Source organism: Rattus norvegicus, chromosome 2 (assembly GCF_036323735.1).
Source record: "Rattus norvegicus strain BN/NHsdMcwi chromosome 2, GRCr8, whole genome shotgun sequence".
In the NCBI taxonomy this organism is placed as follows: Eukaryota; Metazoa; Chordata; class Mammalia; order Rodentia; family Muridae; genus Rattus; species Rattus norvegicus.
Window position 1 is genome coordinate 245,722,218 of NC_086020.1, and position 12,532 is coordinate 245,734,749.

General features: G+C 42.3%; 1 protein-coding gene across 8 annotated transcripts in view; it reads left to right on the forward strand.

Annotated features, from left to right (window-relative positions):
• The window catches only part of Slc44a5 (solute carrier family 44, member 5), a 295,495-nt gene that overhangs the window by 151,343 nt on the left and 131,620 nt on the right, over positions 1 to 12,532 (forward strand). For 6 of the 8 annotated variants that reach the window (XM_017591005.3, XM_017591006.3, XM_063282306.1 and 3 more), the window contains one exon: positions 1,843 to 1,872. The exons of 1 other annotated variant lie outside the window; for it this stretch is intronic. In XM_017591005.3, coding sequence (XP_017446494.1) covers positions 1,843 to 1,872 — 30 coding nt within the window. The remainder of the gene's footprint in view (positions 1 to 1,842; positions 1,873 to 12,532) is intronic. One more of the 8 variants, XM_063282308.1, reaches the window with a different exon arrangement.

Consider the following 12,532-nt stretch of genomic DNA (forward strand, 5'->3'; position numbering starts at 1 on the left):
TCCCCTCCCCTAATCCCTCTCAGATTTCGACTTTCCTTTCCACCTGACTTTGTTCTCTCTCTTCCTCTTTTTCTTTAGTCATTATTATTACATATATCTCTATCCATCTATCTATCTATCTATCTATCTATCTATCTATCTATCTATCTATCTATCCATCCTATTGAACCCAGTTAATATTACTTTAAGTATATGTTTTTAGGGCTGACCTTGGTACTGTATATACAACCAGGGGGCTCATCCCTGAGGAAGACCCCCTGGGGTCTCTTAGCAGTCATTACTGCCTGTAGCTCTTCATCTAGGGTAGGGGGCTTTACTCATGCACGTTGGCATATCTACTAGCATTGTCATTGTTTGGGTCTTGCTTAGGTGACCAGATTGTTCACATTTTGTGGGTACAGCTTTCCTGTCCGATTTTGCAGTGAATCTCCGAGTCCTCCGGCACTTAACGACTTTTCTGTTCCCTCTCTATGTCCCTCAGCCTTTGGCATAGGGGTTGTGTGTAGCTGGAATAGTTGTCATCGACCGTCCTACTACATATGGTTCTCCTCTGCATTTTGACTGGTTGTGTCTTTCTGTAATGGTTCCAATGTGCTGCAAAAAGAAGCCTCCTTGATGAGGCTGAGAGCCACACTCTCCTGTGGGTTAATAAGAATGCAGGCAGACACCATGCTGCCTTAGGGAGGTGGCAATACCTTTCTCCTCTAACTTTTCAATCACTTTAATGGGCTGGCAGGCCAGATAAAGCACCAGAGAGGAGGGATTCATTGGAAGAGTGTCTCCCCTCCCACGCACAATCAAAAGGTACCCTTGGATGCACAGGTTGCCCTCAGAACTAAGGTAGGTTCCTTAAAGTTGAAGACAACACTTAGCAGAATTAAAGTGCTGCCCCTCAGTCACCACTCCCCGGCCCCCAGCCATGCTGTCTATTCTGCACGTAGTTGGAGAACTTAATGCATATTCAGTTGTGTGTGTGTGTATGTGTGTGTGTGTGTGTGTGTGTGTGTGTGTCTAAGGAAACTTGTGACGTTTAAACAGTAAAAATGAATAATTAAAGGCCTCATTTTCTGGTGATAAATTTTGATGCGTGTGTGATCAATTTTTTTTGAGTCTGTACAAATCATTCATTATGAATATTGGAAACGTTCATGACTTCACTCCCCCACTCCCAAACCTCCTCCTACTCTTCCAACACTGTGTGTCTGGGGATTAATACAAGCACCCCTTACCCTTAGCAGAGTCACCCAGACAGAAGATCTTACCACACTGCACACATGCACCGTATTGTTAGACCTACAGTGCTTGTGCACATCCCATCTCCATAGCTGTGGAGCAACGGTTAAGAGAATTACTGCTACTTCAGAAGACAGGCGTGTGACTCCCAGCAAACATGTCAGGTGTCCATAACTCTAGCCCAGGCCTGAATCTCTGTGGGTACTTGAACCCATGTGCACATACATTTACATATAATTAAAACTAACTTAAGAAATAAATCTTTAAAAAAATCTGTGCCATAGACTGGAATAACTGTTCATGCAGTGTTTACACTGTTTACTTGGTATCTCACTGGTATTATAAGCAATCTGTATATATAGATTATGTATAGGGGACAATACATATGTATCACATGCAAGTTTTATGCAGTTTTCTATGAGACCTGAGCATTAGAACCAGCCTCCTGGGATTCTGAAGAACGCTGTGGATCTGCTGACCCACTGACCTTCTGTTATTGTGTGTTAACATTCATGGGCTGGGATTTCTCAGGGCAGGAGAGATGGTATAGAGTACTAGCCATTAAACTCTGCACATAAATATTTGTTTGCCCTTTGTGCTTTTTCCTAGAAAGTACAGAGTTCGAGGATCAAGACCTGGGTGAGTTAATCAACGTTAGTCTAAGAATTCTCCATGACAGTCTCTCCAGTAATAGATATGTCACTTTTCCCAGAATCTGGGGCAACTACATGATCGCTCACAGAAAGAAATCCTTTCTTGGCTCCTCTATGAAGTGAGTTTCTCACTGGGAAGTTGTAAACATTTCTACCAGGAAGAGCATCCCACAGCAAACAGGATTACGAGGCTTTGCCTCCGTCCCCTGCATCTTCCACTTTTCACTTTAGTTTAGGGCTTTGGCACACAAGGAGTCCTGCTCAGATCTCTCTCCATCAGCGATCCCACCATCGGGCTTTGAAGAGAGTGTGAGTGTCTCAGTCCTTCATGTGACAGGTGGCTCTCACCATAATTGGCCACACAGAACTAGAGCTTGCACTGAAGGGATGGGTTTGGATGTTGGCAGCTGGGGGGCTGCCAGCCCATGAAATACAGATCTCAAGGCCTGCCCCAGATTAGCAGTCAGAGCCTCCATCCTCACACATTTCCAGAGGCTGATGTGTCTGTCACTGGAGTCCGAGCAACACTGAATTCAGGAGTGCATCTCTCTTGTCCACTCTTACTGCCCCTGAGAATCAGAAAGGGAGACTTGCTGTGCCTTCTGACATTTACTGGGACCCCAAATTCTCAACTAGAAGTTTAGATATGGGGCAAGAGTGTTAAAATTTATTCTATCAGTAATCTGGAAATAATAAATGTGTTAACTATTGAAATGTGTTAAGTAAATATATTAATTAATTTCGCTTATTATTTTATGATGTACTAATAAACAAAACTTCACATCGTACCTGAGAAACAATTATTATTTGTCTGTTAAAGTCATTGCAATTCTAAATATGATTATACATGCATTTTCTACATCTATTATCGAAGTACCTTTGTTATCCTTTGTGTACTTTATCTATCTAGATTCTAAACTTTGTTCTCACACTTAAATACCACTTATAGTTTCAAATTTTCTTTCCTTAAATGTTTTAATTTGGTCCCTTATGATCCTGCAAGGTAGGTAGGTGACCGAAACGCTTAGAGGCTATTATGTAACATTTCAAACATTGACACTGGGGACAGAAAGATGACAGATGATATCTTGGGAAGAAGTAGATGCCGACTTTGCTGTCAGAAACCAGTAAATTATTCTAACTTTCAATGAACCATGAACCAAAACAATTCATTTTCTTTTCATTCATAAATCTTAGCTTCCCAATTAGGAAAAAATAATTAGGTCTATAATAAAATCCCCATCTTTCTGACAAGGTTTTTGAGATAAATGAACCAAGAACGAATAAGCACTATATCTTGGTTATAAAATAGTCTAAGGCTAGAGGGACCCTTGGGTGAGATGTCTCCTTGGACAGACAGGAGTCCAAGGACAAGGCCAGCAGAGATGCTGCCCCAAAGCTCTGTCTTTCTCCCAGAGAAGGGGTGCAGGAGCTGTCCCACCATAAGCATACCCTCAGCTCCTAGGAGCAGGAGCTGTCCCACCATAAGCATACCCTCAGCTCCTAGGAGCATACCTGTTGCTGGGGAAACATCCAGAGAGCATGAAGCCTAGAAGTCAGGGTGTGTGGCTGTGTGGCTTGACACTCACGGCCGTTTGTCTTTGCCTTTTGAATTGTTCCTTCAGGGTCTGCATGTCTTTTTAAGACTATGATGTTAAAGTGTAAGTGTGCTAACAATGTGAGTGAATTTAGGTAAACCTGAGTATTGAATATATGCCAAAAGTATTGAATATTAACCAACAGGAATATGTTTCAACAGACCAAGGGCTACCATAGATTCACTGGTAACCTTCCTGGCCACTTTTAAAAAACTCTCCTTCCCTCCTTCCTTCCTTTCCTCCATTCCTCCCTCCCTCCCTCCTTCTCTCTCTCTTCTTCTCCCTTCTCCTTCCTCCCTACCTCCCTTCCTTCTTTCTTCATAAGTTCTCACATAGCCAAGGCTGGCCCTGAATACACTGTATAGACAAGACTGTCCTTGAACTTCTAATCCTTCTGCCTCTACCTCCCAAGCACAGGGATTACAGGTATCGGTCATGTTCCAGATTCCTTCTGTCCTCCTGAAGGGGAGGGTGACCCTCATCCTCTCTAAGACTGCTACCTGCACCGGTTGTCCCACCACCATCTCAATATAGACTTGCCTTCGTTGGCCGTTTAACACTGAAAGACATCAGACCTCAGTCCTGGGAGGGGAGTACCCCTTCTCCCTGACCATATTACCCCTTTTCTTCACAGAGGTTGCTTTGTGGCCTGACTTCCTCCCTCTAAGCCCCCCCTCCCCACCTCTTGTGCTCACTGGTGTGATGTGTGCCCCTTCCTGAAACAGATCTCTGTATTATTTCACTGCTCCAGGGTTTTATTTCTCACTTTAGTTTTAGGAGCGTCAACACAGTCAGCCAGTCTTTGAGAGGTGCATTGCCGTGGCTACGCAAACGTCACGCCCTGGCTCCTCTTCTCTCTCTGATGTCTCCTCTCTGTCTGCCTTCTCACCTGTATGGTCCAAGTACTGAGGGACCTCAGGATGTATTCTTTCTCTTTCCTCATGGCTCCTTCTGGTCACTTAACATCACCTCCTGAGTGTTCCCCTCCAGCCCTGATTCTCTTTCTTGACCTGGCTCTCTTGACTGACCTTGTGTCTCACTGGAACTTACTCCATCTCTGAAATGCATCAGAGCGAAGCACCTTGGTGCTTCCGGCCAGTTTCCACAGCCTCTTGCCTTAAAGTTTTAGATGCAGCATTTGCCTGGAGCCCCGTTTCCTTAGAGCAATTGGAAGACTCTTGAAGTCAGGGTGAGGATAAAGCAGAATACCTGTTTAAATAAGATAAAGCGAACTACTGTTTAAATTTTCACCGCCCAAATGGGAATGGTTTAACATTACTTTTTCCTTTAATTACACTTTATTCCATTTAGCCTATTTTAGTCTGGTAGTATATAAATATCAGCAATTACAAGGCTATATATATTAGTCTACGTCATCTTAAGTATTGGCTGTTGACCTTATACTTTAATACTGGTACAGCTGTTACAACTTTAAAATATTTTAGCCTTGTTTCTGTCAGTATATGGACATCCCTAGATTTATAGCACCACTTTTAACGAAAGAAAGAAGAAAAACTGACTGGACTCTTTGTATCTTTAGCATTGTTAATTTTATGTCGCCGTGATTTTATCTACCTAGTCTAAGTTCATGTGGATTGAGTGGTATTTTGTGATGTGTCCTCGTTATCCAAATGCCAAGGTTAAAATGTTCTATAATTTTAATTGCTCTTCTGTCCCACTCAATCACAATGTCAGTGTTAGCCGTAACTGCGGCAATAAAAAATTATTGTAAAAGTAGACCTGACTTCAAGCGCAGCCTCATCCCCCGGAGCTCATGTAAATGTGAAGGGGAAGGGTGTGTTTCCTGAGCAAAATGGATTATGTGAGGCTGACTTCCGGTTCATCAGGCAGGCGCTCTGCCTTTATCGGCAAGTGTATGTTCCATGTGGCAATTCAGAATGTTTTCCTCTCTCACAGAGGGAGCACCGCCTGTTGGCACAAAATGTAGCTCTCAGAGATTCCTCCTGCCTGTGGTAAGGAGCTCTCAGAAGGCTTAACTACTGAGAACATGGCTTCCCACCTGGTTTTCTTACCACTACACTAACTCTCTTCACTTCTCATGGGTTAAGTCATTGACAAGTGCAAATCCTTTATTGGTTAATTTTTAAAATGGTTTGGACTAGTGCCTAAGGCTTTAAAATTATTAAAATCAGGTAAAGTAAGGCTTAGTGTGTGTGTGTGTTTGTGTGTGTGTGTGTTTGTGTGTGTGTGTTTGTGTGTGTTTGTATGTGTGTGTTTGTGTGTGTGTGTTTGTGTGTGTGTTTGTATGTGTGTGTTTGTGTGTGTGTGTTTGTGTGTGTGTTTGTATGTGTGTGTTTGTGTGTGTGTGTTTGTGTGTGTGTGTTTGTGTGTGTGTTTGTATGTGTGTGTTTGTGTGTGTGTGTTTGTGTGTGTGTTTGTATGTGTGTGTTTGTGTGTGTGTGTTTGTGTGTGTGTGTTTGTGAGTGTTTGTGTATGTGTTTGTGTGTGTGTGTTTGTGTATGTGTTTGTGTGTGTGTTTGTGTATGTGTTTGTGTGTGTGTTTGTGTATGTGTTTGTGTATGTGTTTGTGTGTGTGTGTTTATGTGTGTGTTTGTATGTGTGTGTTTGTGTGTGTGTGTTTGTGTGTGTGTTTGTATGTGTGTGTTTGTGTGTGTGTTTGTGTGTGTGTGTTTGTGAGTGTTTGTGAGTGTTTGTGTGTGTGTTTGTGTGTGTGTTTGTGTGTGTGTTTGTGTGTGTGTGTTTGTGTGTGTGTTTGTATGTGTGTGTTTGTGTGTGTGTGTTTGTGTGTGTGTGTTTGTGTGTGTGTTTGTATGTGTGTGTTTGTGTGTGTTTGTGTGTGTGTGTTTGTGTGTGTGTGTTTGTGTGTGTGTGTTTGTGTGTGTGTTTGTGTGTGTTTGTGTGTGTGTTTGTGTATGTGTTTGTGTATGTGTTTGTGTGTGTGTGTGTGTGTGTTGGGTGGCACACTACTAATCCAAGCACTCAGGAGGCAGAAGCAGTGGCAGAGGTAAATCTCTGTGAATTTCTAGCCAGGGCAACCTAGAGAGACTGTCAACAAACAAACAAACAAACAAACAAACAAACACCCAAAACACACAGACAAACAAAAATCCCCAAACCAGACCAAGTGGCTACTCTAGAACGGAACTGTCCATTTATGACGAGAATAAAAGAATTGCAGGCAGACTACTGATGACAGCCATTGTTCATGTGGTGATACTGGTCATCTACCAGGCAGCCTTTGGGGGATGGTTCTGCATTCTCTATTTTATAGAGAAGAAAACTAAGCCAGAGAGAGCTCATATGTTTGGAATTAAACACACTAATCATCAGATACAAACTTCAAAGACTTTTAATAGAGATCAGACCTTTTTTATTTTTTAGTTTAAAAATGATTATTTGACTCTCTGACTTAGGACAAAATTATAATTTTCACACCCATATCCTTACTACATAGAACAGAAATGAAGTTTGAGGTATTTCATTGAGATGGGCCTCAGCCACGCTGTCTACTGTCTGATCAACCAAACCCAACATGAAAAAAAATATTTTCTTTATATCATAGAGGCCCTGACCCTAATCCTTCACCCATGAGAAACATGTGTAACTAAATGTAACCAATGTGAGAGACGTGTGTAACTAACATGTAACCAATGTGAGAAACGTGTGTAACTAACATGTAAGCAACTGGACTGCAGGTTCACTAATGACCCTGAAAACAGCCTGCATTCCGAACACCCAGAGCTTCTGATTCCTACCATTTAAAAGCAGGACTTGGCTGCCCTGTCCTTCCCACCTTTCTACCCCTCTCTCTGGTATCTCAGATTCTTCGATTCCTAGCTCACCCCACTCTGATCCTGTCCCAAATGCTCTCTTGGGTAATACCCAGCTTCCTGCCTGAGCTCTGCTGGGAGCCTCAGGTCTATGAATCTGGTCAAGTGTTCTGAGCATAATTTCTGTGGAGCCGTTCTGGCTTTTGCCTCCAGAGTTTCATTATGTCAGTCTCTCCCCAGCCAATGAGATTGGCTCTGCAGCTTACTGGTTACTCCCTTCTCTGACTTTCATACAAAACGGTGAGCATCTATGCAGCCCTTCCAAAAGACAGTTGTTTAGAGCAATGGCGTTGGGGGGATTCTCCTCAGTCTGTAAGGCTGTGGATCACGACGATGAAACTCAGATGCCGAAGAACTCACTTAGCCATTTCCGATGATTAACTCTAGGGCTGGACAAAGCCTGGGTCTGAAGGCTGGGCTCATTCAATTCCATCCTCTGGGATTTCACTTTCCTTTTCATTTTGGCGTCATGCCCCTAAAACTGAGTAAGTGTCCTATAGGTGTTGTCAACAGACAATAAGAGTACTTTTTGTGCAAAAGGGACCTGAAGCCCTACCTCGTTTTTCCATCCTGAATCTCAATTCAGGAGAGACATAGCATCAACAGATGACTTTATTTACTTGTCTTCTTGTACTTTATCACAGCTTGCCTTTGCTCTGGTTAGGAACGGAACATTTTATCACAACATCCAGAGGTCAGGAATACGTTTGCATGAAAATAGAGGGGACTGGATAGCATTATGTTAAGTGAAATAAGCCAGGCCCAGAAAGACGTATGATACATTATATCACACAAATATAAACATATATGTGTGTGTATATAGTGTACATGAAAGAGGATGGAGAGTTTGAGGTGAGAGAAAGGACAAAAGGAGGAGCCAAAAGAGAGTAACAGTCTACATGCCGTGAAAGCAGAAGGCAGGCGTGTTGGAGGGCGAGAAAATGGGCCAGAAACGGGGAGAGGGAAGATTGAGGTAGTGATGGTAAATAAGACAAATTATAATCATGTATCAAAATAGCATGAAGTTGATTTCTTTGTATGCTAACAAAATACTTTTAAAATTTATGTCAAGAGCTTGAATATACATACATGTTCAGTATGTGACTATTTATATTATATGGGAGAATTGCCTTAGATTTTCAAGCATGAGTCTTTGCCCATCTTTGCAACAGGAGAACATGCTCAGAAATACTCTGATGAGCTTGTACTCCAGCCCGAGTCAGACACAGCACGAGGGGACATAAAAGTAGCGGTGAAAGAGAACTGTTTAGAGAAATTCCAAGGAGTAAATGAGTAAACTGACATTGTTCTGCAGAAGTCATTCAGCTATAGCTGGGTGACGTCCATTTCCAGCCTGGGTACAGAGAGCCTGCGTTCTTTCCTCTGCCAAGAACTAAAGCATAACTTTAACTTTAGCTGTCTTGCCTGCTCTCGGCTTCCAGGCCTGGCGTAAAGCTCCAGGAAGAAGCATGGAGCACAGAATTTCCTGCACAGAGTGATGCCCTCAGGCCAGTCAGGAAACCTAACCTATTCAAGTAGTGTTAGGTTTTTATTTGATTCTCATTAATTATTTTGTTAATGAACAAAGTAACCAGCTCAATGTGGTACTCTCAGACGTGTGAATGACTCCACTTTGTCTGACTCATCTTGATCCCCAACATGCCCCCTCTCATGATTTTATTTATTTATTTAATCCCTTTATTTATTTACTCTGTGCATGTGTGTGTGCAAGTGTGTAATATATGTATGTATGCCTGTGTGTATGTATCTGCATATGTTAATGTGTGTGCATGTATGTGTACATGTATGTATGTTTGCATGTGTACATGTTTGTACATATACGTGTGTGTGTGCATGTATGTGTAAATGTGTGTACATATGCTCATGTGTGAACACATGCATGTGTGTATGCAAGTGTATATGCATGTGTGCATGTGTGCACATGCTAATGTGTGAACATGTGTTTGCATATAAGTATATATGTGTGCACGTGTACATGTGTGTATGTGCATACATGTGTGTAAATGTGTATGTGTGTGCGTGTGTGCATGTATGTGTACATGCATGTGTGTCTGTACATGCACACTCATGTCACTATTCATTTCTGGAATGACCTGGACCAGCTGGTTGTTCTTCAGTGACAGGTCCCTGAGGGAGAAGAATGGGGGTGAGAAAATAAAGAAAATAGAAAAGTTAGGACTTAGAGGTCTTGCATGAGCTGATGGCTTATGTCAAGCATGTTTATTGATAACTACAGCATCTTATGTACTATTTGCAGAGGGAAAATGGATCAGAGTCAGCAGAAAACCATCACATAATGGGATAAAGTCAGTAGGTAGCTAATCAAGCAACGTTCCACAAAGGGATCTCAGGGCATCTCAAGGGCCTCGCAGACAGAGCACGCAGAGGCCTTCAGACAGATAATTTCAGTCTCCTTGGGAGGCAGGGAAGGCAGGTTCCCAGGAACCAAAACCTTAACTCCTTCAAGTCCATGGCCCCAGCTCCAGACTGGACCTTGGTAAGTCTACTCCTTGGGCAAGAACACAGAACTAGGTTCCCTTTGTCCTTCCGTCAAGGCCTCTGAGAAAGCTGAGACTGGGCTGACTCCCAGCTGTGGAGGTCAGAAGACAGTTTTTGAGAGTCGATTCTCTCCACATGGCAATGTGGGCTCTGGGTACCAAACAGTGGCCACCAAGCTTTGTGCTGTGTTGTGTGCCTCTACTCACTGAGCCATATCACCAGGATCCTTCAAGCTCGGGTGAATGGTACCCGAGTGTCCCAGAGCCTGCCAAGAAGCTGGGTGGTTTACTTGTAAGTGTTGACCTGGGGACTAAGACCCAAGACTGAAAGTGCATCACAGGGGTTAAAGATGGGACAACCTGACCTAGCAACTTGATCATTGATTGATCTAGTTCAAACTTCAAAGTTAAACAGTAGTTTAACTGAATAAAATTCATGATTAAACTGTTAATACTTAAACAACTTTGTGGAAAAACTGCAGCACAGCGTCTTAGAGAACACTGCTGTCATGGCAACCCATAAGGTACAGCTTCTCACACAGCTCAGGCTTCCTTTCCATTGAACCATTACAGTAAAAAGAACATCTCACTTCTTTCTCTCCTGTGCCTGCAGAACTCTGAAGAGATTTAATCTTTCTAAAAATAATAAAGCCACAGAGGCTAGAGAGGTGACTTTATGGTTACAAACACTTGCCAAGCTGGCAGATGACCGGAGCTCAGTTCCCAGCACCCGTGTCAGGCAGCCCACAAACACCTATCACTCCAGCTCCAGGGCATCCCACACTGCCTTCTACACACACTGAACTCTACAGGTACCTGCACACACACGCACACACACACACACACACACACACACACACACACACACACACACACCACATGTGGACATAATTAAGGTTTTTAAAAATAAAAAAAAATAAATAATAAAGGCCAAAGTGTAGCAAAATTGGAAGAGTGCTGACTGACATACACAAAGCCTGTATTTGATCCCCAGCACCATGCCTCTGGGAAAGGGTAGTCCATAATCTCAGTACTTAAGAGGTGGAGGCAGGAGGATGAGAAGTTCAAGGGTGTCCTTGGACACAGAATGAATTTGAGACCAATTTCCACCTACATGAGACCCTGTCTCAAATAAAAAAATCAACAAATAGAAAAACAAGTAAATAGCAAAAACCAATGAAGAAAATCATTTTAAGATATTTTAATGTATTACTAAGGATTCTTTACTCTATGAAGGTGTAGTAGTATTAACAATGGACCAGTGATTAACTCTGGGTTTACTTTGGAGCTGTGCCAGTTAGTTTTAAGTTTCAACTTGCCACATCCTAGAATTATTTGGGAAGAGAATCTCAATTGAGGAACTGACTACATCAGATTAGCCTGTTGGCACATCTGCGGGGTGGGGAGTTGTCTTGACTTTCATTTGATGTGGTAGGGCCTGGCCCATTGTGGGTGGTACCATTCCTTAGGCAGGTGGTTTTGAAGTACATAACCTAGTCAGCTGAACATAAGTCTTCCTGCCAAGCAGTATCAGCATCCTCTGTGGTTCTTACCATGATTCTTCGGCGATGATGTGAATTCCTTAGTTGGAGGTAACACTATGTTGCCATCCAGTTCCTGTATTATGTTCTTGCATCAGTGACTGACTATGACCCAGAAGTATAAGCCAGATAAGCCCTCTCCTCTCCCACATTGCTTCTGGTCAGAATTTTTTTTTCCAGAGCTGAGGACTGAACCCAGGACCTTGTGCTTGCTAGGCAAGTACTCTACCACTGAGCTAAATTGCCAACCCCTGGTTAGAATGTTTTATCACAAACAATAGAAATGAACCTAGAACATAATCATCTTGGATTTATCACAGGTAGAGTTGATTTACACGAAATCACAGCATGTGTGTGTCAAACCACATTGTGTACATGAGATATGTAGTAATGAATTATACTTTTTAACATATTTTTCAAGTAAGCATATTAGGTTATTTGCATATTATAACATTACATTATATATCTGAAATATGCATTATATATACATACATCTTATTTTTACATTTGTAATACATTTTAAGATGCCAGTGAAGTTCAAATAATAGTAAAAATTCAATGATAAGTTTGGCTTTTTATAAAGCAAAAGTGGCAAGCCAAGGCTTAAATATGTAAAATGTACTGTTGTCATAATTGCTAGGGATAATTTACATCTACCGAGAGCAGCATGGCTTGGGCACACACCAAGCACCAGTAACTCCGCATACTTCACATCTGTGAGGCTGCATCCTGATTGACATCAGGTATTTCTTCACAGGGAAACTTGCTGTTCTAGCTCTTCCCTACTTTCTGCTTTGTTCTTAGTCTATAAAGCTTGCTAACTATGAGTCAGATACATTTTCAAGTGTAAATAAAGAAGCTTGTAGAGTAATCCATATTTTAAAAATAGTTTTCTGAGCAACAGTCTAGGCGTGTGTTCCCCTCTCTGAGCGTGTCTCTGTGACACCGAGGGAGCACAGAACTGGAGTCAGGTTAGTGCAACTTGCACACTGAGATTCAAAGGCACACTCTTTCCCATAGTTCCTTATGCCGTGGTACAGGTTTCCCGGCAGTGACGCATGAAGGTGTGTCACACGTCTTGCCACATGCCATTTGAGAACAAAATTACAGTCAGATAGGAAGGTGAAACCATCTGATCTGACAGCGTTTTCGACTGAAATTATCTTCAATCGTAAC